The sequence below is a fragment of the Phanerochaete carnosa genome, assembly GCF_000300595.1.
Source record: "Phanerochaete carnosa HHB-10118-sp unplaced genomic scaffold PHACAscaffold_2, whole genome shotgun sequence".
In the NCBI taxonomy this organism is placed as follows: domain Eukaryota; kingdom Fungi; phylum Basidiomycota; class Agaricomycetes; order Polyporales; family Phanerochaetaceae; genus Phanerochaete; species Phanerochaete carnosa.
The window spans coordinates 2434778-2460110 of NW_006767629.1; the positions used below are offsets into that span (position 1 = coordinate 2434778).

Consider the following 25333-nt stretch of genomic DNA (forward strand, 5'->3'; position numbering starts at 1 on the left):
CAATGGGGATGAAGTGACTGCGTTTTGTCATGACTGTGCGTTGTTGCCTCGTATCACCGTGAAAGAACGTGGCTTTGGTGTCTCCGCTGACGAACCGCCCGCGTTGTTCGAGGATGTACCTGGTCGCGACTTGCGCACGACGACAAAGGACCGTCCAGCCTCTGGTCCGCTGGGTAACACGTCAGGCTCAGGCTCCACCTCACTTGCTCGCCGGTTCCTGAGGAGGCCGAACCACTTCTTCTTGGGCTGTGCCGCCTCGCTATTCTCGTCTTCCACTTGCCCTATAACGCCTTGGGATGGATGTATTTCGGATGCATTGACTAGCGTAGATGCATCCTCGATCAGAGCGGTCTGCGACTTCGTGCGGACATGCTCGGGAGGCTTGGCGCCCGGTGGAAGGCTAACGTCGGCTTGCTTAGCTACGCTTGAGATGGATGGTGTCGGCGGCGGTGAGTAGTCATGCGATGGGGCCTGCAGTTGGCTCGATCCTACGTTCCGCTCGGACGATCGGAAGGTCTGGTTGGAGCCGCGAAGGGAACTCGACGCGATGGCATACGGCGAATCGTAGTGGGCCCTGCCACCTCCTACTCTGGCGAAACCAGACTTCGGAGGTTCGAGCGCAGGCTGTTCTTCCACCGCATTGTATCCTGGTCGAGGGAAAGGTTGCCAGGCACCCATGATGAAGCCGGTCTCGTCATCGCTCTCCTCCTTATACGGCTGCAGCGCATGTTCTGGTCGAAGTACGGACGGAGGCCCTGATGGGGTCGGCGTCACGTCCTTGAAAGGCGGGCTCGGCCGTTTCAGAGGCAATGTCGCAGGCTGCGGTTCCTGGCGATAACGGGAACGTCGATGGCGCCGCCCGGAACTACCACAGCCTACCAGCCCGAGAACGCCCAAAAGTCCGCTGTCAACGACATGCTTTGATTCGTGGAACCCAATACCACCAAAGATACGAACAACGGCTTCTATGAGCTTTACTATCAGCATCAAGGTAAATGCTAGATAGATAAGTCCGAGGATAAACAGGATGGCATAGGCCACCCACTGGGCGGCTCCGGAGTCCACAGAGACCTACAAGTAATACCCCCATGTCAGAGATGAACGTAATCAAAGAAAACAAGACGATACGAACTATTGGGGTGAGAATGACAAGTAGCACAGCTATGACTATCCGGGCGACGCAGAACAGGAAGCTGATGAGCCCCATGCTAGCTCCATGGGCCCACGGGAGCCATACACTGGTGCCCAAGGCGGAAATGACTTCGACGACAAGAATGACGATGGCTTGGGCCGTACCGCTGTTCTGCCCGCATCCGATCGTTAGTCCGAAGGAGAGGTTTGTGGCAAAGAGAAGACAGGCGAAGAGTTGCGATCCGTGCCTGTAGTGATTATACAATGGTCCAAGAGAAAGCAAAGTCCATGTTTCATCGTAAAGTTTGGTCGTATTCGTGAACGTAAGACGGACGATCAGCGCAATGGGTAAAAGGACCGACAAGGCGCTGAAGGAGATCGCGGCGAGAATTATTGACGCGAGAGGGGCCCGAGATCGGTCGAGTGTCATCTGGTACGAAGAAAAGATCGTAACTGGGAGATGAAACAGTATGAGGATACGAATGAGGTTCCCTTGGAGGACGCTGCCATGGAAAGAGACGAAACCCGAGCGGAAACGCCACCACCGACGCCCGTAGGGAAAGCGTGATGTTCCTCGGAAAAGCCCATGTCCACTCGAGGATCGGTTTTCTTCCGAGCTCTGGAGTTGTGTGATTCCGTCCAACATGTCCTTGCTAGTGGAGGAGTATCGCGGGCTCCGGCTGCCCGTGAGAGGAGGGGTAGCACGGTTGATACCGCCCATGGTGCGTGAGCCTATCCAGTCAAGACCCCATACAGCCACGCTTAGCACGATGGTTGCCGCCATGATAGCAAGAAAGATAGCAAGGCAGACGCCAAACAAGTCCTCTGGACGAAGCCCAACGGAATATGCAAAGGACTCGATGCCGAAAGACGCATTCTCAGGCAGTTGGAAGAGAAAGTTTGGTGCGGAAGTGTTGATGTAGATGGGAGAACTGGGGTCGTTAACCTGATCAGTAAAGCTGCTTGGCGATTCGAAAGCAGGCACAGCCAAAGGATCCCAGCGAGCGGTATTCGACCCCTGAGTGACGGTAACATCTGGATCGGCTGAGTAAGCTTGCCAGAATCAAAATAGAGGCGACATACTGTAGCTCAGCATCGACCATGCTGTTTGTGAGAGAATGGGATCTAACAGATGGTCGGCACAGGTGAAACATGGAGGGGGCAATCACATACAAATAGAAGCCGGCCACTGAACGGCAACCATAGCCAAGGCTGCACACCACTGCGTGTGAAAGATTATATCTCGTAAAGATGGCGTGCCTTCAGAAGGATAGACATGAGAAAGCTGCGAGAAGACAGAAACTTAGTGCTTACAAAATCTCATAAGCGCAGGTGATGTAGCGAGCCGTTCACCGCTAATTGCGCTCGCCAGAATGAACCCTGCGCTTTCTACTCGGGCCCAAAGGCCGCGGCCGTTCCTCGTGGACCCTCGTCCCCACGCAGATGCCAGCCGCGCAAGGCCGACAAGAAGCCAGTATGCAATCGCTAAACCTACAGTGCACCAGAACACAATTTGCGCGTCACCATACACTGGATCTAACGAGTTTGGTTGAAGTACCGTGGTGTTGACATCCAAGCAAAGTAGCTCATTTTGGAACGGGTCGAGGGCACGGAGGCGGGTATCGAGCGTAGCCAACGCGTAGGACTTGCTGAGTAGTATTGAACTCGAGAGCGCGAAGGGTCCGGGACTGAAAGGGCAGTAGTTGCTCGTATTGGGAAGTGGCGACGGGGGCCTTAATGTCGAGCAAAAGTATGAATTGTTATTCCATACGTCAAACGTGAGGATAGACGTCGTGGTAAATAGTGTCGCTACAGAGACTCTGGTTGAGCACACCGGCATGCTGGCCGCAGCAGTACTCACTGGCGACAGGATCGCTTCCATTTGAAGCCTCCAGTATCTGCTCAGGAGTGGTCCCAAATAGCGTAATGTTTATGTGCGCCTTCCCGGATGGGTCGGAGATGTACTGTGCGTACACATTTGAGATGGAGAGCTTCTGGCTGGTGCTGCTATCTGAGGAGCAATCGGAGTACTGGAGAGTCGCCGGTTGGGCTAGCGAGCCGAGCAAGAGAGACAGCGAAAGTAATAAGAGGAGAAGCATTTGTGCAGGCGCATACCGCGACTGTCGGGCATGCCAGGGATGCCTTGCCATGAAGTGGTCGCTCGGTATGAGGAGCGCGTGCAACTTCCCGACGGTTGGAGCTCGTGTGACACGTGACTGTCACAAGACAGTAATAATTCCGCATCATTATGCTCGTTTTGCTCAGAAAAATACCAGACTCGAACCACTTTCCCCAACAATGCTCACCTTTTCCCTCGTCGAGCAAGAATTTCGGACAAAAATGGCCGTAATAAGGAGCAGGCTGCACCGCGTTGCGGCCGCTCTACGCCATGGGTCGAACGCTGGAGCGGGGGTGCGATGCCATGGTGGGAGGCTTCAGGTCCATAGTCCATTTACTATCACAATTGACACAGAAAATTGATTGCGAATACTCGGTACATAGCACTAGAATCCAAATCGAGTGCCAGTTAAAGTACTGATAGTTTGTCACTGCTCTGCTGCGACCTGAAGCTCTTTGCAAGGCGTGGCAACGCGCAACAGCGCCTGCGTTGCCGCTTACCGTCGCGCGTATTTACAAGCAGCCACGCAGCACGCGTCTTGGATAGCAGCCGGAATACGCGAAGGCATGCACAAAATTGAAATAATCGAGTAGCCTTACCTGCAGACAGACCTCGCTCAAGCCTCATGGCTTACGGGATACCACTTAGTGCGCATCCGCACGACCTAGCCCTGGTTTGTTTCACAATAGCAAAGCTTCGAGAAACAAGAGGAATTCTAAATGGCTGACGTCAATCTCTCGCTTAGGACGCGATCCTCGAGGCTCACGTACGCAGCACCCAAAAAATGAGAGATTTTCTGGCCCTGCGCCGCGTCTTACGTTGCGGCAGAGGCTAGACTTCCTTTTTGCGGGACTACTAAGCATCGCGGGAGCGTTGCCTGGTCCCGTGCGCCCTTTCTGCGGTGTGGTAGGTCTTCGGAGTTTTTTGCCCTCGCCAGACAGTTGTACAGCTGACAAAAACATACAATTTGCGTCAGTTTACTCGCAGTGCGATCTCCTCAGGAAAACACCCTGTTAAAACATGCTTACTGTAGGCTGCCGTCACGCTCGGTGGCATTTTACGGAACAGGCGCATCCCTTCCCGCCTGGGCTTCTGGGCCTGCGGCTCGGATAGTGCGTAGGTAGCGTCGACAAGGCGCCGCCTCTCCGCCCTCCACATGGATACCCGGAAATCTCCCAATTCCCACCCCCGAATCTCACTAGCGTGGATAATTCTCTTAAGGCGTCTGTCGGAGCATCCTTCCTAAGCCCGCTGTGGCATCTTCTGGTACGTATACACACTTACCTGGTGGACAGTGCCTTCGTGTGACGACAGTTTACCCAGGCATTTGGCTTTTTCCAATTGCCTACTGGTGGAACCTCTGGTGCTGACTGCGCAAGGGTTGAAGCAGAAAATTCCTTCAGCTGACCTTGAACGGCTCCATGTGCCAGAAAAGCCCTTAACGGGGCCGACGCAGATGAACAGAACTTGAACGCGAGGTACGGTCATTCGGTTTTCAAGGAAGCGTCATAGCAAAGCGGAGTCTACACAGCTAAGATCGTTTCAGCAGGTGATGAGAACCGAGAGGTTGCGCAGCCACTCTCCGGCAGAAGCTGAAATTGCGAACCGGCGAGCCGTACCTTCCCATTGCAGGGTCGTATCTGTTCGATAAAGTTTACGAAGGCAATTTGCCCGCGTATACCAACGTGAAAGAGGCCAGAAGTCAACTCGGGCCTCGTGAATGCCAGTCAGTTGGTTCCGACTCTTCGCGAGCTTCATACCGTTACGATGGATGTTAGTCACGATCCTTGTTTATTGCTGCCTGTATTCATGCTTACTTGAGCATCAGAGGGGGGGGCGAGACAGCATGGGAAAGGTTCTATCCTGAGCCGGCACAATCATCGCCTCCCTCAGACCGCCACAACGTCACTGTATCACTTCTCAAAGGTTCTCGGCTGCAACCGCCGCCCTGTAAGAGCTCAATAGCTTCGTGGCTATCTGCGAAGAAGCTATTAACGTTCGCGTTTCATGTTGAGGCTCCGTTGTCGCCGCCCTAACCTTGCTCTGCGATGATAGCGTGCATTGGGAAGGTACGATCCGTGAGAGCCTCGAGACCAGGGCGCGAGGGGTCGAAAGTTGCTGTTCATGGGAAAACGGAAGTACCCAATCACCAACTGACGAGATCTCAACAAGAAGCACAGGTCAAGGTACAGTCAAAGTTCTTCGGACGCATACGGCTCGACTTACGACATCCTCGCTAGCACGCGTCCGCAGCTAAACTTGACGGGTGGGGTCCCGTGAAGGAAAGGCGCGCGCGCATATGGGTGGCGACGATCGATCCCGTGTAAGCAAGAGGGTTGGTATCCCCGCGCGGTCCACTTTACTATCCCATTCTGCCACAGAGGATGGCTCGCACAGCATTCATCAAGCTCCCGTTCCACCGGGCACAGACAAACACTTGCTCCCCTCCATTGACTTGCAAACATCAGTCTGTGCAGAATGCTAGCATGCCGGGTTCGGCGTATTGGCGGTGGTCGCAAGGGCTTGCCCCGGATTGGCCCCGGAGGACCCTTACGTACAGAAGTGACTGGTGAGTGCTGGCGAGGCGGCGGTCGGCTTGCTGCTGACACGGACAGGTCTTTCGCTCGCATGAATAACTCGGTTTATCGCGTACGCGATTCATGACCTTGGGGGCGCTACAAGTCTGAGACATTGCGAGTAACAAGGGCGTCGCCCGTTCTCGTGTGTCCGCAGAGCTTTAATTAAGCCTTCAAGCATACGTGCATCAGCTCTACGTCACGCGGTCACGGTCGACAGCCTGCTTCTCTGCGCTGTCGCGCGCGCGGCTCGCAGTCACTGTGCCCACGGCACGCCAACTCCGAGTGGCAGCGCGGGAGCTCACATGGGGCGGACGCGCGGGGCGGCGTCCCCGCCGCATTCAACGGCCAGGCCCCAAACTCTGTCGGTGGATCGAGATCTGACGTGCAGGGAGAGCGCGGTTGCCGTTGTCGACAATGCCGCCGGTACCACATTTGGAACATCCTCGGAAGACGGCCTGCCACGTTGTTACCGACCTCCGGCGCCTACCCCAGCATCCCCGTTCTTCACGTCGAGCGAGGTGCAGTCCGCACATGCCCAAGGTTTGTTCTTTGATTGAGAACTTGTTCGCAATGGGGGCCCTGATAACTCGTGCCTATGCATCAGCGATGCCATACCAACTCGCTGATAAGCTGCATCCTTCTAGTGTTCTTCGCGCAGCGCACTGGGCAGACTGGTACCCACAGTGGTCAACCTTACCCTGTTCTGTTCTCCAATACAGACCACAAGCCACCCATCTAGGCCGGGTCATCCCCGTGGCGTTACAGTTCATCTCTGGTGCGTGCTCGCCGCTATGCATACTGTTCGCATTGCACAGCTAGCGCCCCAGGGCGATGGAGGCTCTACCGATCTTTTCGCTCATTTCTCTTGCACCGCGATTGGTTAGAATTTGCTTGACGGCGCATAATATGTGAATTCATTGTAAGCTTTACCGTGGTCCTGAGAGCATGTCTCAGTGGTGCTTATTTGCATCCGTTTCAATTTTCCGCCAGTATTGCTTGCCTTCAGACTCGCTTGTGATCATCTCAGTTCACGGATGTGGGGATGGCGTCCTCACAGCGTTCCATTGCAGACATGAGACACCAAGATGAAAGATTCCCATCGACCTTCAGAATGCACATCCGCATACTCACGACGGACGGGGCGATGCCTCTGTCAACCTTTGCCACAAAGCGTAAGACACGCCGTCACTTCTTCCCCGACAATGTGGGACAAAGCGTACAGGAGAAGTGATGGCCGTTTCTATAGCGGTGCTCTGGGCCTCTTCTTTTCTGCGATGACAGAATACTGACGGAAGCTTGGTTGTCAGCCTTCGTGCAAATTCGCAGAAGCCCCCCTTGGTATCGATGGTGCGCAACTGGACATCCGAGGAGTTTTCGGCCGTCTGCGGCCCTCCTTGGTGTTGCCGAGTCCGCCCCCTCGATCCCAATGGCGGATCATCTGATCCCATCACGGTTATCTGCCCTCCATTATCGTGTTCCACATGCCATCAACCCGAATACTGCAAATCGCAGTGCCATGACTATTTGGCGCAGTCCACGGGCTTGCTTCCATGAGCGAACCTGTGATAGTCCACACGACAATTGCACCTTGCGCCCTCGTGCTCACATTCGCCCTGGCCGCGGGCCTCGCTCGGTGGTGTCGGCGACCAGCGCGGGCGCAGTGCACCAGGGCCAGCGGATTGTTTGAGGAGTACGTCAAACTGAACGCTATTATCTACGGTGTATTCGGCCGTTTCGCAGCACATAACGAGCTGACGACGGGGCAGAGACGTTGAAAAACTCGCGGGGCATTACGGGTAACCCGCCGCACAGCCTTGTGGATGATAACTCGCGCGCCGTCGTGTCACGACTGGCTCCGCTAGACATCTGTCACGCGAAGGTACAGCGGGTAGCTGCTAATGGGGTAGAGTACTTCCTGCGTTTGTCCGCCGAAACCGTTTCATTGACGACCAGACGACCGTCGAGGCGTGCTTCAGCTTTCGCTTTAGACACTGCGACTGCCGGTACACACATCGTCCGAATACGCGGTACCGTTTCGCCCCGGCAGGACGTCAGGGGGCCGACGCGACCCTACGGGCTCGAGCGGACTACGTCGCCCTTCACTGTCTCTGACTGTGCTTTCCGCAAAGGTGCCGATGCGCGGAGAGCGGACTCGTCAGCCCTTGCCGCAGCACGTAAGACTCCGCAGGTTGCAATGGGAAATGTATCTTGTTGGTCAAGCGAGCCCCAGACGCAGGCGGATATGTACAGCGTGGACAAAACACGTCACAATAGCGGACATGGACGACGCAAACTTCAGAGGGCTCATCGGACATGAAGATACCCTTCTTGCCTCTTCCTTCCAGAACGGCCTGTGGGGACAGGTGCGCATCGACCTCACTTGGTTTGCAAAGCTGGATTTTTCACCCTGAGGCGCTTTGCGCGGGCCACATGTATACGAAAAGAAGGGCGGGTCAGGCGGGCCATGGTTCTCACCCGGTTGGCGTACAGTGTTCCCATGTTCAGTCCATCTCGCCGCCGCGCGCATTGGTTATCGTCCGCTCCCACTTCGATCGCAATTTGTTTTGTCCGTCTATTCATGCGCTCGCTGTAGGCTCTTGGGCGGCGGTGCCAGGGTCCCTTGCCCTGTGCCTCGTTCGGCTGCCCTCTGAGCGGACCCTAGGATCTCGCTCCAACGTACGAAGTGCCGTGTTCCCATGTTTATCGCTAACTCACGTGCGCATACTCTCACGCCAACGTAAGTGATGATGGCATGCGCGCAACCCCGAGTGTGCGTACGAATGGGTGAGTTCTTTCCCAGCCCCTTGCAGGCCCGACTCCATTCCACTGGGCTGCGTTCGCTGTCCTTCGATTACACCATCGTAATGCGCCCCGGCCTGAAATTGTTCCCCGCGGGGAGAAGTGTTCAGCTGGCCGCCGCTCATGTGCCAACGGGCAATTTGAAACGGGCCTTCGCAGCTCGAGCTGGTCCGGCCGTCGTGCGTAAGGGGGGACTGTCGGCTTTGGAATGCAGACGCAAGGAGCGCGCTACGGCGACGGGCCGGGGGCGAGGGGCAGAAAGATGCGGGGGAGCCGCTGCAGGCCAGGAACGGTTGGGGCGCGGCCTCGGATCTGGAAGGGGCCACCGGGAGAGGAGCCCGCTGCCGCCCGCGGACATCGCCCCCAGGGAGCAACCAGACGACCGATGGCGGGCTTCAGACGGACGAGGGGAGACGCAGTTTCTGCTTTCGTTTGTTTGTGCTCGCGATCCGCACGGAGGCAAAGATGACGGAGGGGACGGAGGTTTAATGAAGCGGATGAAACACGCTGTAGAGCCACGACCAGTTCAGCGCGCTTCGCGGGAGCAAAGATTGGGAGCCGAGAGTCTATTATTTGGAAAGAGTTTCCTCATCTCGTTCAGACTACTGGGCTGTGTGAGAAAGCGGTGGGCGATGTGTGCACCGGTCTGTTGCATCTGCGCAAGGCACTGCTGACCGAGGGCACTCTCCCAATGGCTGGGCCTGCGTGGCGCTGCCCGTCAGTGTTGTCGACCGCGATTGGCCGAGTCATGGCCACTCGGTGGGAGAAGCTCGACGGGAACCAGACTGGACTGTTTGTCGTCAACGTAAAATGCTTCTCTGACGAAGAGGAGGCTGTTTACAGAGGCCTCATATTGCTAAGGATGTTCAGGCTCATGTTACGACCGGCGAACGGGAGATGCTGCCAGCGGCGCCACGAGAGGCGAGTCGGACGTGCGCGGCAGGCTGACTCGGTGGCCAGAACGGGCGACGTCATGCATGTAGTGTCTGTTTTGTCAAAGCCGCCGAGACATGTCTAACAAGCTCAAAGACGACATTCGTATCTACCACAGGCCGACAGGTAGGGAGGAGCGTCGCCGCCGGCGCATATGTCGTGGCGGGCGGCATCTTCCGAGGGGATCCTCGACGAGGGCGCAGGATGACGGAAAACGACCTGAGGCAGGAGCTCGGTTCGGCATCGTGACGGCACCCCACAGCATGTGTTCCGCCGTTCGCGTATCTTCCGAAAGAGGGAGTCGAGAAGAAAAGAAAGCAGAGTGGAAAGAGGATACGTAAAGCCGGGGTATTCACGTTCGTTACAGGAAGGGCCCGTTCGAGTTCGCACGACGAATGGGCGAGGCGAGAACGCGTCGGGGACGCTGTGGACAGTGAAATTTTATGTGCGTGCGTATGTGTGTCACTCTGGCGTGCGGAGCGCCGCCGCGCCGACGCAGAGGGCGGTGTTGGGGGGAGGGAGGGTTCTCGCGCGCTCCCTGGGGCCCGTCGACGGGAGGAGGGGAGCTGAGGAGCAGAGTGCGATGCACGTCGTCGAGGGGCGGGACTGGTGCTGTGGCGGAGCTGTGACTGTGACCGGTGCCTTGTTCTTTGACTTGTGCTTCTTTTCCTATTTTTTTCATTCTATTTTCTCGCTCTGTGCGCATGGAATGGGCGATGGTATTTGCGCACGTTTGGCAACGGACCCAAGAGAACGGTATGGGCGGGAGGCGGAATGGCAGTCTAACCAGATCTGGCACTGAGCACAGCCTGAGGCTCGAATAAAGTTCTGCCCTCTGGCACCGGTCTGGTCTGGGGTCCTAACTGTAGTGGGACACAGGGTGGGTTTCCTTTCTGGGGTCGTGTTTACATGGGACGGTACAAAATCCGGGAGAGACTCGTCTGCTGAGCCATCTGCCCGTACACCCCGCCGTTGAACGAAGCCACGCTGTAGACCATCACCAATTCCTTCTGCTATGGACTTCCAATTCGACCCATACGCTTCCTACTCCGACGCATCAACTCCCCGCACCCCTTCTCCCAGAACGTCCGTTTCATCTGACGACGTCCACTACCCTTCGCCAGGTTTCAAGCCCGCCGTCGACGTCGCCGTTGCGCCTTCCATCTACGAGCCCAACGACGAGCACGGCATCCCTCCAGAGCCGCACGCTATCAAGGCTGCTGCTTACATGCATTCCCAGCACTACAACAACGCGTCTTACCCTCCGCCACCGGGGTCGCGGGGCTCCCTTCTGGAGGAGCTTTATGATAGTGACATGCACGAACAGAACATGCCAAACGACATGTACTCTCATCAGGAGCAAGCACACTACTCGCATCACTCGCATCATCCTCAGTCGCGCCACCAGGGTACATGGCCTTTGCCACAATCCGCCCACGGCGACCACCACCTCCCGCCTATGCGTCACGTCCACGATATCCCCATGTCTCGCCGCGCGACTTTCCCCTACGTTCGTCACGATGGTCGTGACCCGCTCCCATACCCTCCGCCGCCGTTCATGAGTGAGTCGTCGAGCCCATATGGCTCGCGTCCAGGAACGATGTATGGAGACCCGATGCCCATGGAAGCAATGCATCACCCGATGGAAGAGCCCTTCGCGCACAGCGTTTCTCTCTCGGCATCCCCTCACCAGCCCATGTATGACATGATCAAGACTGAGGACTCACCCGTCATCGTGCCCTCGCAAACCGGCTACTGCAGACCACCCTCTGCAGGTATGCACGGTCTGCCGTGTCTCTCTCCTCACGCCGGCCTCCTTGTGCAGCACACTGACGATGCCGCGTCAAAAGAGACTCAGTACCTCCGTCGGAGGTGTTTCAACTGTCATACGACCGAGCCGCCAAGCTGGCGGCGCTCGACGCTCAACCCCGGCAAGATCGTCTGCAACAAGTGCGGTCTCTACGAGCGCACTCACTTGCGTCCTCGCCCTCTGCGTTTCGACGAGTTGCGAGCGGGAAGCAAGACGAGGAAACAGCCGAAGACAGCTGCCGGGGGAAGCCCGAAAGTGGGCAAGTTGACGCCCGTCGTGAAGAAGGAGTCGCGCGACAGTGCTGAGCCTCTGCAGCGCCGGTCATCGGTGTCGTCGTCGAATGGTTCGGCGCCGTCCGCTGGCGCGTCGAGTGACTGGGACGATTCTGGTGAGTAAATTGCATTCCTCGTTTCAGCTTCGTGCTGATTGGTTAACAGTTTCGCTCGCGTCGTCAGGCTCTGTCCCCAACTCGTCGTTCAACTCCCCAGCAGTCTCGACGTTCCCGATACCCCGCGACTCCGCATCGCAGTCGCCTCCGCGTGACGGCGGCATTCGCTTGCCGAACGCTCCTCTCTCGGACATCGCTTCGCTCACGAATTCCCCGCAGCAGCGTCCTGCTAGTGCTTCGGGTGCGTTTTCATCAAGTTGCACCAATGCTGCGGCTGACGAGTATTAAATTGATAAAGTCGAATCGCAGCCACCGTCAATGCCCGAGGTCACTGGTTGGCAAAGCGTTCCGTTCTCTGATCTGGGTCCTTCCAAGTCGAAGTCCCGGAGCAACAGCTTGCGGAAGACGGTAGCGGCGGCTTGATATGGACGCTTCGACAGGTTCCGGCATACCCCCTTGCATTTTTTCTATTTGCTTTTAGACACTTCAAGTTCCTGTCGCTGCTGCTGCTCGACCATTGGCCCCTCTTGGACCCGCGTTCGCATGGGGCTGTCCGCTCGTTTTTTGCGCCGCGCTAATGTACATGATGCATACTCTACCCCCTCGTCCCCGACTGCTCCCGACTCGCGGCGGTTGTGCCAGCAACGATATCGACCATCTATCTCACGCGTCTCCGGACAAGCCATCGTCGACGAGCCAACGTATTTATTCGTAAAACGCTCTCGATATCGGTCTGCGAAGTGCGCCATCGCGAGGAAACATCACGCAAAATATATCCCCCGACTTGTACTTCACTGTTCACGTTCAATGTATCCTCAGCAACGCAAACATTTACCCCCACATCGTCGTGATTCCCTGTTCATACTTCTTCGGTGCTGTTCATAATTATTTGCCCACAAGGGTCTGGCTTTTGCTTTTTGTCTCATCTGTTTATTGCTTGGGCTTGTTGTTTATATGGCGACTCCACACCATTGTCTTCGGACTCACGCTATCTATTGGGCCTGTTCCTGTCACAGTCTCTTGTTGCACAGTTTTTCGCGTTGACAGAATCTTTCGTAGTTGCATACCAGCCGAACTCTTTTGTAATCGTAGTTTACTATCTCGACGAGGAATGAAAAGAGGAACCAATACAGCTTTGGCACGTGTGAACGGCTGGGGAGTTCGATTGGAAGGCTTCCTGCGGCACATTACAAGGGACGCACGGGGCCTGGGCGATAAGGCGAGTTCGTTGTCAAGAGCCTTGTCATCTGTATGTAAGCCGTTGTCGACGCCCGCCGTCGCCTGCCATAATTGCATGACAGATGCGAGCCTTGTACACGAAGCAATCACCGTGTCCGTGAGTATATTGGGGAAGGTTAACATACAGAGTCCGGACAGCGGTGGAAGGGGGCGGAGGAGACTGGTGCCGCGAAGCTAGAATCCAGGACATAGTGCAAGGAGAAACCTTTTGCGCGCAGGCAGGCCTGGGAACGCGTGCGATGCGAAGGAGTACGTAATGTGTGAAAGGAACAGGGAGGAAATGGTACGAGTCCGCGAACGGAGCTGAACGGGGGACCCCTTGCACAACGGCCTGCAGCTCGCACACGCGTCGCGAGGAGCTGCCTGTCCGATGGGCGCGGGGTTCCTTCCTCCGCCAGCCATCCGCGAACCATGGCTGGGCGAGGTCTCCGGCAGAGCCCACTGCGGCGCGCACGACGAGCACGGAGCGACGAGCGCGCAGCGCCTGCGGGTGCGTCGCCCGTGCAGAAGCCGGGATTCGATTCGCGACGCGAGCAAGGACGGAGCCTGGCTCCAGCTGGCGCGGCCGCGGACGCTTAGAGGAGGCTGGCGATTCTGGGGTGCTCCCGTGCATCGGCAATTGCGGCGGCGAGACGCGTGCCTCAGCTCGATCATTCGTCCCCCGATCGTCTTCGGTGTAGCAGCAGGGATCGTCGCCGCCTGTGCCGGCGAGTGCACGCCTCGTCCGAGAGCCTCAGCGCGGCCTCCCAGGCCAGCCCCAGCCGTCCCTCGCAGTCAAGAACAACAGTCCCCCTCGACCGGGTGCTCTCTCAGGCGTAGCGCCCCTTACGTCCCATGCCATCCCCCTCGTCCTCCACGGCCTGGCAGAGAATTTCGTTTGCGTCGTTTGAGCGGACGCGACGCCGCAACGACGCCTGCTCAGAGCTCCGCGGAGCTCGTCACTCTTCCTCCAAAGCGTTCTATCGACACCGTACCCACGAAATACGGTTTATTCCTATTTTATTAATTCTCTGTCGGTTTCTCGGTCTCGTTGACGCCGTCGCCGACCGCCAGTTTCCCGGGTGCCCCCGCATCGGTGCATATGCATCCGACCACTTAATGGCGCAAAGGGACTCGATCGGGCTTCACGGTCGTCACGACATATACGACTGTCTCTTGCGCTATTTTGTGCCTGGTCGACTCGGGACTGTCCGCTTGCACGTGCGAAACGCACCAGCCCACAGTGCACACTGCACACCCGCGACATACCGATGACGGGTTCTTGTACGACCCCGTGATGGACGGGAATGGAGGGTGGTGGCGCGACAAGTATCCTCGTGCTTGGTGGGCCGTTGACAACACATTTCGTCTCCGGCTTATCGTGGGCCGCGTGGCTGGGCCAAGCCAAAGACCCCAGCAGCGTCCGGTCCGCGCTGAACAAAAGTCTAAAACAGTTTCCTAGTCACCTGCCTGAGGAAACCCGACACGTCTGCGATCGTGCGCAATCCCCCGCTTTTTAGCACCAACTAATGAGGGTGAGACTGAGGTGCAATGAAGTGCAGTGGGCGTAATAAATAACCCCTAATCAGCTAAAACATGTGAATTTCACACGAAAGAGGCAAGGGACGTCCATGGCGTCCATTGCGCAGAGCTCGAGCAAAATATTTCCGCTGTGCAGCGTGCAGGCCTTCTTCAAGCTGTGAATCCCCGCTGCCGCCACAAACGTCGCGGCTGCGAGTGATGCGCCGTGCAAAGGCTTTGTGGCACGCGATCTAGGTCTCAATTGGCGGCCGCAGGTCATCAAGCATCCCCATCATGATTGATGCAGGCAGACATCATCCTCCAGATGATGAGACGCACCCGTCATCGCAGCGGGACTGGGTCGCGGCCGAGGTCAATATTGCCGGCGCCACATGTGTTCAGACGTTTTCCTCACCATGGGGACGGGCCGGCGGGAGGAAAAGAGATCGCGGGACGTCGGCAGAGATGTTCGGGTTTTGTTTCGACCTCACTAGCACTGGTCATTCCATGTGCACGAGCTTCTAGTCTCCTGGACATCGAAGACGGATGTAAAAAAAGTATAAATTCGCCGCGGTCATCCGTCAAGTGCGTGACCGGGCTCGTGGTGACCGGTTGGGACTGAACGGATAGAAGCTGCTGCTGTACGTAGCCTGCTTCTACAGGTCATGGAAGCACCCAAGTCATGTTATCGTATTGTCGCGTCCCGCGGGCGGCGGCCTGCGTCCTCTGCACGTCTGCTCCAAAACGTCGAGTACAGCTGAGAGGCAGACCCTGCCCTGTGCCGATAGCCCTGCAACCGACGCATTTGCAAATGGTGTTATCTACACCGGTCTAGCATCCACCGCGCGCCCAGCGAACGTGCTCGGCCGTGCGTCCATTCTGTCCAGAGCCGGCATATGACGCGACTCAACGGTCATGCAGGTCATGTGTGAGCACATCCACGGCACGCACACACTGAAACACGCCCCTGCGCCCGCCTGCGCGCGATATGATTCGCCTGCCGCGTCCCGGACAGCATGCCCGCAGTTTCTCCATGACGGCGCGTGCCGCCGCGGTGGCGGTGCCGGCGGAACTGTTCTCCCGTGTGCGCGCTTCCCGGTGGGTGCACACACGACGGCATGGCGCAGTGCACTAGCGAAAACAAGTTTGGTGAAGTCGCACTCGCCCTTGTGCTCCTCTCCTCTCGCTCCAAGGCAACCGACGTGACACTCCAAATACCACACGTCGAACGTCGGCCTGTGTGTCGCCGTCGACGTATGGGCGACACGTGGGACTTGTGTAACCGGCAAACTTTGACTCTGAAAGTGACTAGCCAAAATGTCGCTTCACTTGACCCAAGTAAGGTCTAGCACTAGCACTCTCCATGCCCTAGGTCTCCAGCGCTGCGCCATAATTTCCGCCTTCGTTACGCCTCATCCTTGTGCTCCATGCGCCCGTTGAAGGAACCTATTATCCGCCACGCGCAGCTTCTCCCAGAGGGGCAGCGGACAAAGAGACGAGACAATTCGTTCTCCATAACCGTCACGCTCGGTGCGCGCGCTGCGACGGCCGCAGGCGCGCGGCGTGTGAGAATTTGGATATCGCGTCCTCGCCTCATGTTCGCATACGCTATTGTGCAGGCTGGGCTGTACGCGGGTTCGAGTCATGTGTGTGCTGGCGCGGTCCATGGGCCTGGTGTAATAGGTTTCCCAGTAACCAGCCACAGCCGCAGGGCACGGCCTTGCAGTGGGGGCGGGGGGCCCACCCTGCCAGCTAAACTCAGGACCCTTTCGAGGCGCGGCAACGGTATGAGTCAACTACGTACAGGTACAGATTCCGATTACCCCACAGAAGAGGAGCCCGGGCGAAAGAATGGCGCATCGTATCGGAAATTATGTTATGTGGACAGGCAGGCGGTGGCCGCCCTCGGGGGCTGTTTGGGCTCGGGGACGGCCTGGCCGTGTTAGCTTGCAAGGACGAATGGCCAGCTCACGAGCGGATCGGAGACAGAGCGAGAACGCTCTCCACGGCTGCTGCTTCTTCGTGCTTCTCGGGCGCAGGGCCGGCCGCGATAAGACGACGACGTAGGCACACGGACGATGCCGAGTCTGAGCGCAGGGTCCCTGCGGAACTCAGCGCGCGCTCGTCACCTGCGCACGGAGTCTGCGTCATCTCCCTGCCCGAGCGGTGACACCTGGCGCTCCGCCCGGTTTGCGAACCCCCCACTGCGACGGTTTCTCGAACGGCAAATATTTGAATGTGCGTCGACCTGGGAAGCCGTACCTGAACAGGAATGAAAAAGAGATCACCGGTCTCGAGACGGGCCCGGACAGGCCTGCTTAGTATGACGACCACAATGCATTAATATTGTCAGTTCTCCAACGGGCTTAGTGAGATCGTGGCGCCAACGTATACATTCAGAGGTCAGTCTCTGGTCACGAGAGGGCACTGAAAATTTGCCTGGCGAGCCTTTGCACATGCCGTTGAACCGAACGCAAGCGAGCCAGGTTCTCCACTGGCACATAACGTCGTTGTGGCGGCTGACCCGCAATTTTTGCTGGCTACAGCCGCGGCCGCGACCAACTTACGTACCCCGTGTTTTTAGGACGTCGGCGGCCTTAACGGTTAAACTTCCGGTTAAGGGCGAGATACGTGTCGTACACAGGGGCGCGATGGTGGCGGCCCCGCCATTTATTTAGGATCACTGATCATGTCTCGGAACGCACGTACGTACGCTTGAGGATTCAAGCAAGTCGTCATGTTAGGATCGTGACAGTCCCTGCCAGGACAAGTCCAAGTATTATGAGTTCGGCGTATGCAAAACAGGCTCAGGCGAGTGTCAATGAAACGCCGAATGTACCGTAGTTCCCTCTGAGAGCCTCCTTGGTACAGTTAGTAGGCGTGACAATCGGCGTGTCAAGAAGTTGAATGAGGATTTGCAGGGTTGATAGTGTAGAGCACGTACACGACCACCGACGCCCACTTATTGGTACACTCGGGTGCAGATCGCGGTCTGAGAGCGCATAATGATGCTAAGATCAGTACTGTACTTACGCTGGAGTAGGATCGCTGGATCAACCCCGATACTAAGATCAAAAAACGGGTTCCCGAGCCCCTATCATGTCAGATAGTGCAGACTAGGCAGCAAGTCCAACACGGATTTCAAAGGACGCCTCTGAGTAGTGTCATATGTCGCGCTGAGGCGGAAAAGGGCTGGTGTTGGCGCTGTAGTGTCGGCAGGTAGTCACCACTGAGAGCGGAAGAGCACCGGCAATGATGGGAAATAGCGCAGGCAGACAAGTTGATAAAACCCGCGTCATGTTGAGGACGATCTGCCTGCATATCACATAACGGTGAGATGGAGGTTGCAAGCAAAGCGTCGGGCGGCAAAGACTGTTGGCGGATCCACAAAAGGCAATGCGGCGCTTAGCTGCGTCGGGGGGAGTAGACGCCTGCGGCACAAGGGTGAAGCAACACCGATCTATGGTCATAGCTCGAAGCTCATCACCGCGGTAACGACTTCGGGACTGCAAGTGCTCTCGTCTTGACGGTCAATATGACCTCCAATACTGTTGCTTTTCCGACTCCCTCTCGTGCTGTAACGCCCTCTGTCTCGTCAGAAACATCGCTGCAGGCTCGACATCCGGTAGTATCAATGTCTTGCCACACGAGTGCTGTCGAGGTCTGTGACCTTGTTTACAGTGCTTCTATCTCGTCCTGGGATGCCATAGAAAGGTTCTATGAGCCAAACGCGACATATGAGAACCCATTCGTTACCGCCAGTTCGCGCACGCTCATATCCGACATCCATGCTGTTGCTTCTCACCTTTCGCACATCGACGTGCCCAGACCAGTCGCTGTGCTGCACGCTTTGTTTGGCCTGAAGAAGGAGAAGCTGTGGATGAGCCCATGGTTCAGGGCTGTGTCAGTGTGGGGAGAAACAGGCGATGTATGCGAGAGCGAGAGCTTCGGTGAGTGGAGCTGCGTGTCTGGTACGAGCATGCGGACAAGGTGCCAACCCATACGGGTGCTGGTCCAGTATCGAAGGAAGATTCATGGCCTTGGCTAATAAATGCGCTCCAGATGGGCATCGGAAGATTATAGTCGAACACACGCTACACATTTTGCTCCTACCGGGGCTGCACTCTCCTGGAAGACACCACCAGGTGGTGGCAACGACTCAGCCGGAAACACCGTCGACACGTACCCTCTCGCTCCCCTCAGCACATCTTCAACAGGTGGCTCACTATTCGACGCTGGGGATTGACCTATCGTTGCCGTCCCCCTTCCACCTCCGTCTCCCGATTACGTCCAAGCTGTCCTTCAACGATGCGGGAAAGATTACATATCATAGAGATCTCTGGGATGTCAAGGTATGGGATATTCTCGTAACCCTTCTCAGGCCTGTTCTAATCCGAAGACGTAGGACATGCTCGGACTTGTGCCTGGAATGTCACTAGCACAATGGCTATCCGGTAGATTCGCCGCACAGGGCATCCGAGGGGTGGCATGGCTTGGCCGTTCATTGTTGTGGTCTAGGCCGGAAGATGAGGTTCACCCGCGGTCTGTCACCTGCCGCAAGCGGACCGCCGACGAAGAGCAGGGGCTATCGTCCGCCGGGGCTTACGCGAACGCCGTGAGAGAAGAGACGACGTGAGGCTGTCGGGGTTCCAACGGCAGAGGCGCGTCCTTGTGCTGTATATGTCGACAGCATTTAATTGCGAGTACGTCCACGCTCTTGTTTTTTTTTAGCCTTTGCTCCAGATGCTTTTCTCTGAAGCGATACCCCACCTGGTTCATTGGTTCCCCTCTTGACTCCCGGACGCACGGCCATTCTCGGCTGGTCGCTGCTATTCGTTTCCTGTATTATACTCCTTTCGCAAGCCGTGACATCGCTTGTACAATAGCAGCTCAACAATGTATTACAGCATCGTGGATAGCGATTGATTCGTGGTATCCCTGGTCAGCAATATTGCGCGCTTTTGCGCTTTTGTACATTCAATACAAACTGAACATTAATGGCACGCAGCGCGGAGTGCTCCGCTGTGAAACCTGCTTCAGACGGAACAGTGCATGGGTATGAAAGCAGCCGCTGTCTAGGTTTGGACGGCCGACGAGCAGGTCCTTCCGTCGGCTCGCCGTTAGCATGAAGTTTGGCTGAAACACGCCTTGGAAAAGGACTGGCCATCTGATAGAGGCACCAGACGTCGCATGCCGTCAGACGGACTTTGCCGCGTGGTGGGCGCTCCCGACTGTAGCCTGGTAACGTCGTGGCGTCTTCGGGAGCGCGCTGGCCTCCATCAAGAGATCAACGAGCTCCCCCATCGCGAAAGCGATGCTAAGATGATCTCGCATCTGATCATGCATGGGAGCAGATCGCACCACAGAAACAGCCAGTATGTGCCGCATCAACGGCCCAATCGTGGGCCCTTTGATGGGATGACTATGACCTCTCAGGCACGGGCACTACGTCTACAGTCCGGCTTCGTATCTCTCTGCATCATCGCTTCGCGATCCCAACCACGGTTTACAGCTCTGGCCCGGACCGCCCTATACACGGTGGGAGCAATCTGTCACACCTTCGCCGAGGCTGGCCCGTGTGGATGATGATGGTATAGGCGACGAGGGTGGCCCGTCACCGGAGTGCGTCCATGGCGTCTGAGGCACACCCTAGACTGTGAATAGTCGGGATAGTAAAAACTTAACCTTGGCGAAAGCCGACATACCGGGCGCATCCAGTCCTGCGGGAAGAACGGGCGGGCGTGTGCTTGCACATTTGGCGTAGCTTATCCTCTGTCGGGCCGCAGATGTCAACCGGAGGGTTTACACCGACGAGGCTGTATAGCCCAGGCACAGAGACGCTCTGATATGCGTTTCAAGACCACGCTGCAGAGGACGGGAGAAGCGCAAAGGTCCTGCCTCCCTCATCGGTCATCAGCGACGAGCCACATATCTGTTGATGAGATGGTGCTTAGTACCATAATGAAAAGAAGTTGGGCAAAAAGTGCATACCACCTGCCATTACGGCAAAGCATTCCTCCCAAAGTGGCTGAAGGCATGACGTGAAGCTCTCGTACAGGGAGCATTCACATGGTACAGGAGGTGGCACGGTTTGCAAAAGCCTGTGCAGACTTTAAACCTGATACTGATGAAGCGTAAGCGCATTATGCAAAGTACACAGGAGAAGGCCGAATGCGGGAGAAGGGCAGGACAGTACCCTAAATCCCAAAGTTTAGCTCGCGGAGCAGGGTCATGGGAGGAGAGCTGCTATGGTGGCAGTGGTTCATCCAGTGCATGTGAACTGATCGAAGGACGTAGGCGGGCATTTGCGCACAAATGCTGATCTAGTACATTCTCAAATTGAGCTGTGCACCTACATGCATGGCGATGGAAAGTAGGTTCACGAAAGCGCGTCCCCGCCGTAATGCCCAAATGTAGCAGTCACCGACGGGGTTTAGCGGTCCCGATCAATCTGACGCCACGAAGTCGTTCGACTTCTGTTGTCACACGCCGACTACTCTCAGCCGCGTTCTACCGGCACAAACGGCGGCGCAGTGCAGAGCGCGCTGCAGGGCGCGATGTCGTTTGAAAATGCTCACGTTACCAAAGGTACGGTGACGATAAGCTCTGTGCGAGGCTGCCAGCTGACCCCCCAAAGCTCTCATGATTGTTGTCGCAGTGACCTCGATTGTTACTGGGATCTTCGATGTGAAGTACTTGTTTCACCTTCAGTTGGTGCCTCACATATCCAAGCACCATCAAGTAAGTGGAGAACATTCATGCATGTAACAGGCTTCGGGCTCATAAGACAAAATTTAGTATTGGAGGCTATTTGTGCATCACATAGCCTGCTCAAGCTCGATAGACCTACTGTTGACAGAGCTCTTACTCTACAACGCCGCAATTCACATTGAACGCGCTTTTGGAAGTTGCAAATATGCGGTATGTTGACACGCTACATCTCAACGTCGTTTACTCAAGATCGCTTCATGTGTCAGTCATTTCTATCCATCGCACTTTTGCTGAACACGATTTCCACCTTTATTGCCCTAATTTTAGTGTCTCCAGTTCCGAAACTTGGTATGGCAGTGAATCGCCTGCCTTCTGGACCCATCGCCTTGGTGTTCAGTATCGTCTATCAGTATTATCGCCTCGTGCCGCAAGCGTACGACTTCAAGGTTTTTGGTGTCACTTTCAGCGACAAAATATGGGTATATGCTACCGCCACTCAGGTAAGCTCATCAGAAGCCTTCAGCTCTGGGCAAGAAGCCCGTCGTTGGACCACGTGCATATCCGTTAAGACGTGTGAACATAGGCTCACGAAGGACATTCCAGCTCGCACTAAGCTATGCGCCTCCGACACTGCTCCTCGCCGCATGCGGCATTGCCACCGGCTATATCTATCGCGCAGATATATTGCAATTAAAGGGCTGGCGGGTGCCACAGAAGTACGCCCCCGCTTTCTGCATGTTCCCACGGACATGTGCCAATGAACTAATGACGCTTGCGCTGCCAGGGTGGCCAGATTCTCAGAACGTTGGATCAAGCCTTTACTGGGTGAGGAAAGGGGGAGCAGGAGGCTGAACAGGGTCTTCCCCGATAATCGCACCCGCACGTCTCGTGCTCAAGATATCTTGTCCCGTGAGGAAATCACGACCACCGCCCGTCGGACCCGAACAACGAGGACGCCGCCAGAGCAGGCTGCCTCAGCCACCGACCAAAATGGACGAACGGAGCCCTCGCCTATCTCTACGAATACCGGCGGAGTTGTCCGGCAGTGGGCCTCAGAGCTCGCAGGTGCAGCGAGGCTCAGCGCAAGTGGGCCGGGGACCATCCGGGTGCCGAGCGAAGCGGAGGTCGAGACTCTGACGGCGATGTTCCCTGATGTCGGGCGAGACGTCGTGCTCGGAGTATTGCAGAGGAGGTGCGTGATACTTGCAAGAATTTCGCGTGTGCACTGGCGGGCCTGATCGCGACCCTGACAGTGCCAACATCGAGATCGCTGCTGAGACATTGCTGAGTTCAGCGCGCAGCTGACAGCGACGAGCTTTACGATATGCAGGGCCATAGATCCTGAGATGTGACTAGTGGAGAATTTGCGACAACCGGACATTACATGCATTACACCTTAGGTCTCACGATGTTATTGTGCCTCAGGACTGCCGTGTGTTCCATCGTGCCGTCATGCACAAAACCGAGAGCCACTCGACGCTCGGAATGCTCGGCGAATTGAAAACAGGTACATCTTCCGGCCACAGTCGAGCACCATGCGTGCATTTCGCTCATCCAACACGCGGAGGTTGTTGCATATTTGTCACTTTTCCAGTCGTGCAACACCTTTTGCCGGATCTTCAGGCACACACGGTCTGCGCAGCGGAGGCTGACATGCCGCGTTGTGCGGATCCCCAAGCGTGGTAGATGGGTGTGAGATGTCGCCGTCGTTGGTTACTATGGACTTCTGTCGGCGTGAGGCTGAATGTTGTGGCTCTGATGCAACGTGTCTCCGCCACCCGCGAAAGGGAGACTCGCGCCTTATTAAGTCTGCTCAAGTTCGCCGTGCGCAGGCGCACATCAACCATTCCCCATGGAGCTTATTGACTTCCAACAAATTCCGAACCGTGCGGATAGTGTACATGCATGTATACAGCAATGTCTACATCTTCATCGTCATGCGGACGGCCGGCATTCAGGTGCTCACACCTCCTCGGACTCCTCCATTTCAAGGGGGGCTTCCTCATCCTCATCTTCCGCCGTGAAGGCTGTGAGAGGGACAGCGTAGAGACGGATGATGGACTGCAAAAAAATTTCAAGGGTTGTGTCAGCGATTATCCCCGCGGACAGGTAAATACTGCGTCATGTTGACAGGGAGCAAATGGGGTGGCGGTGGCGGGGAGATCCGCAGCGTAATGCCCGTAGCAAGATCCGAGAATGGACATCCGCGCACCTTGTTGGGGTCCTTGACGAGGACGTACTTGCCCTCGGGCTGCTTCATGAGGATGTCCGTGACGGTGCGGACGATGCCCCATCCGTTCGCCAGGGAGACGTTCAGCTGGTTGGCAAAGTCGGTTGGGCGAACAGACTGTGTGCTCAAGATGACGTGACGAGTACTGTCACGGGGGTTAGCACGGGAAATATAGCTGTAGCCCTCAATTAGCGACGCCAATTCCTGTGCAGATGCCTGCAGACCGGTACACACCCAATCTTCATGAGGTCAGCACCGGAAAGAATACTCTGGACCGTCCACTTCGCCAACTTGGCGCTGTTATTTTTCATTTCAGTCGCGACGACGGCTCCACGCTGGGAGTCCAGCTTCGTCCTCCAGTCGGGCGCGCCGCCAGCACCAGGTGCCCGAGGATCGAACTCGTTCAGAGCGCGGATGGTGACCAACCCCTGACCCTCGCGAGGGTTGCCCTGGCCAGCGTTGTACGCATCGACTTCCGTACGCACGCAGATCTTGAGATCCTCGTCTTCAGTGATGCCGAGATCGAAGACACGGTACCGATAACCACAGGAGGCCAGCGGCTCGGTCTCGTCAGGGCCGTAGAAGGGGTTGGGCTTGTTGAAGTCGACTGGCGGCGGCGGCGGCTGCTCCACGACAGCCTGGAAACCGAAATTCTGGTTGATGTATGTTGCTTCGAGCGAGAGAGATGTCGCTGAGTTAATCGACGGAACCTCTGGGGCTTTGTCTGCGGGGTTATTGGGGTTAGGCGGCTGAGGATCTTGTGGTGGGTCCGCGGCGTTTTCGTTGACGGTGACGGTATCAAACGGACCACCATCTCGTTTGTCGAAGAAGAGCTTGTTGCCTTCCCGGACGATGACAATATCCCAGGGATATATAGTCCGCGGAGCACACATAAGTCCACTGAGAATGACATCGGTGGTGTAGACCGTCGCGGTGTCTTTTGAGGCAAGCTATTCAAACAATCAGCCCATGCATCACCCGTAAAAACCGAACCTACCTCCTGCATAACCGGGTCATCAGATGTCGTCGTATTGTATTTAATACGATCGACAAGCTGGAGCGGCTTCTCCGTCTTGGTCGTGACACGGTCGTAAGACTTGTCATAGGGGAGCAGGCGGCCGTAGGTGTCGCTAAATCAAAGTGAGTGCCGTTGAGCTGGGTAGCAGGGAACTGAACGTACAGGTCTTCGGGATCATCAACATCCAGGCGCAATTTTGCTAAGCGGTGGAATTCGATCTCTTCGAGCATAGTCCACTCCGGAGAAATAGCAACCGATGCCTCACGAGTGCGATTGTTCTAAGATATCTATTAGCACCAGTATATGGCATCCCGTAAACTACGTACCTTCTCCCAATCCCTCCAACCTCTCCTTCCGCCACGCTGAGCATTTCCGCCTCGGTTAGAGGTGAACCCGCCACGACCGCCGCGAGCCGCTCCACCCCTAGTAGAAAAGCCAGCACCTCCACGAGCAGCGGAACGTCCCCTCATCATGGCACCGCCTCTGCGAACGGTGGTGGCCTTGCTGTCGACAAGCGAGAAGCTGGATTCATCCTCGGCATGGAAGTAAGCAAAAGCACTGGCGGTGCCGCTGCCGAACGCGGGTTGGCCATCGCGCCTGCCACGGCCGCCTGTGGCGCCACCACGGGTAGTAGCCCCCGAGGTCAGTCCAAGGTTGGCTTGACGTCCATCGCCTGAGATATCGTTCCAGTCGGCGAAGCGTCCCAGCTTGTCGGATTTTGAGTACGGCGCATAAGGAATGTCCTTAAACTTAAACTGGGAGGGGAGATTTGCGAACGAGGGGCCCCACCCACCGTCTGGGTTGTCGTTTATCGTCGGAAGTGAGAAGGAGGACATCTTGTACTCCAGGAGACGAGGAGAGCGTAATTCTAGCCTT

The 25333-nt window shown here is 56.5% G+C and overlaps 8 protein-coding genes across 8 annotated transcripts; 6 read left to right on the forward strand and 2 right to left on the reverse strand.

The window, feature by feature from the left end:
• Positions 1-27: 27 nt before the first annotated feature.
• Positions 28-3230, reverse strand: PHACADRAFT_88501 (uncharacterized protein; the record flags this gene model as incomplete). The annotated part of the gene is made up of 6 exons (XM_007391989.1): positions 28-1071; positions 1133-2166; positions 2215-2256; positions 2305-2391; positions 2446-2940; positions 2993-3230. 6 exons carry the CDS (start codon positions 3228-3230, stop codon positions 28-30), a joined length of 2940 nt encoding a protein of 979 aa, XP_007392051.1.
• A 2304-nt stretch (positions 3231-5534) lies between these two features.
• PHACADRAFT_250022 (uncharacterized protein) lies at positions 5535-5820 on the forward strand. Its single transcript, XM_007391990.1, has one exon. The coding sequence runs from the start codon at positions 5550-5552 to the stop codon at positions 5733-5735; it is 186 nt and encodes a 61-aa protein (XP_007392052.1). The 5' UTR covers positions 5535-5549; the 3' UTR covers positions 5736-5820.
• A 1214-nt stretch (positions 5821-7034) lies between these two features.
• Positions 7035-8240, forward strand: PHACADRAFT_205710 (uncharacterized protein; the record flags this gene model as incomplete). The annotated part of the gene is made up of 3 exons (XM_007391991.1): positions 7035-7548; positions 7596-8039; positions 8104-8240. Exons 1-3 carry the CDS (start codon positions 7380-7382, stop codon positions 8238-8240), a joined length of 750 nt encoding a protein of 249 aa, XP_007392053.1. The 5' UTR covers positions 7035-7379.
• A 2265-nt stretch (positions 8241-10505) lies between these two features.
• Positions 10506-12885, forward strand: PHACADRAFT_250026 (uncharacterized protein). The gene is made up of 2 exons (XM_007391992.1): positions 10506-11759; positions 11827-12885. The coding sequence occupies exons 1-2, from the start codon at positions 10577-10579 to the stop codon at positions 12045-12047; spliced, it is 1404 nt and encodes a 467-aa protein (XP_007392054.1). The 5' UTR covers positions 10506-10576; the 3' UTR covers positions 12048-12885.
• A 347-nt stretch (positions 12886-13232) lies between these two features.
• PHACADRAFT_205712 (uncharacterized protein) lies at positions 13233-13888 on the forward strand (the record flags this gene model as incomplete). The annotated part of the gene is made up of 2 exons (XM_007391993.1): positions 13233-13605; positions 13679-13888. Exons 1-2 carry the CDS (start codon positions 13369-13371, stop codon positions 13886-13888), a joined length of 447 nt encoding a protein of 148 aa, XP_007392055.1. The 5' UTR covers positions 13233-13368.
• Positions 13889-17987: 4099 nt separating this feature from the next.
• Positions 17988-19373, forward strand: PHACADRAFT_250032 (uncharacterized protein). The gene is made up of 3 exons (XM_007391994.1): positions 17988-18448; positions 18561-18850; positions 18904-19373. The coding sequence occupies exons 1-3, from the start codon at positions 18034-18036 to the stop codon at positions 19132-19134; spliced, it is 936 nt and encodes a 311-aa protein (XP_007392056.1). The 5' UTR covers positions 17988-18033; the 3' UTR covers positions 19135-19373.
• Positions 19374-21025: 1652 nt separating this feature from the next.
• PHACADRAFT_250034 (uncharacterized protein) lies at positions 21026-22589 on the forward strand. Its single transcript, XM_007391995.1, has 7 exons — positions 21026-21084; positions 21135-21239; positions 21297-21419; positions 21476-21709; positions 21813-21925; positions 21994-22401; positions 22463-22589. Exons 2-7 carry the CDS (start codon positions 21141-21143, stop codon positions 22512-22514), a joined length of 1029 nt encoding a protein of 342 aa, XP_007392057.1. The 5' UTR covers positions 21026-21084; positions 21135-21140; the 3' UTR covers positions 22515-22589.
• A 431-nt stretch (positions 22590-23020) lies between these two features.
• Positions 23021-25330, reverse strand: PHACADRAFT_137336 (uncharacterized protein). Its single transcript, XM_007391996.1, has 6 exons — positions 24784-25330; positions 24620-24735; positions 24437-24569; positions 23674-24389; positions 23422-23614; positions 23021-23270 (listed from the first exon to the last, which is right to left on the reverse strand). Exons 1-6 carry the CDS (start codon positions 25291-25293, stop codon positions 23172-23174), a joined length of 1767 nt encoding a protein of 588 aa, XP_007392058.1. The 5' UTR covers positions 25294-25330; the 3' UTR covers positions 23021-23171.
• Between the last annotated feature and the right edge of the window lie 3 nt (positions 25331-25333).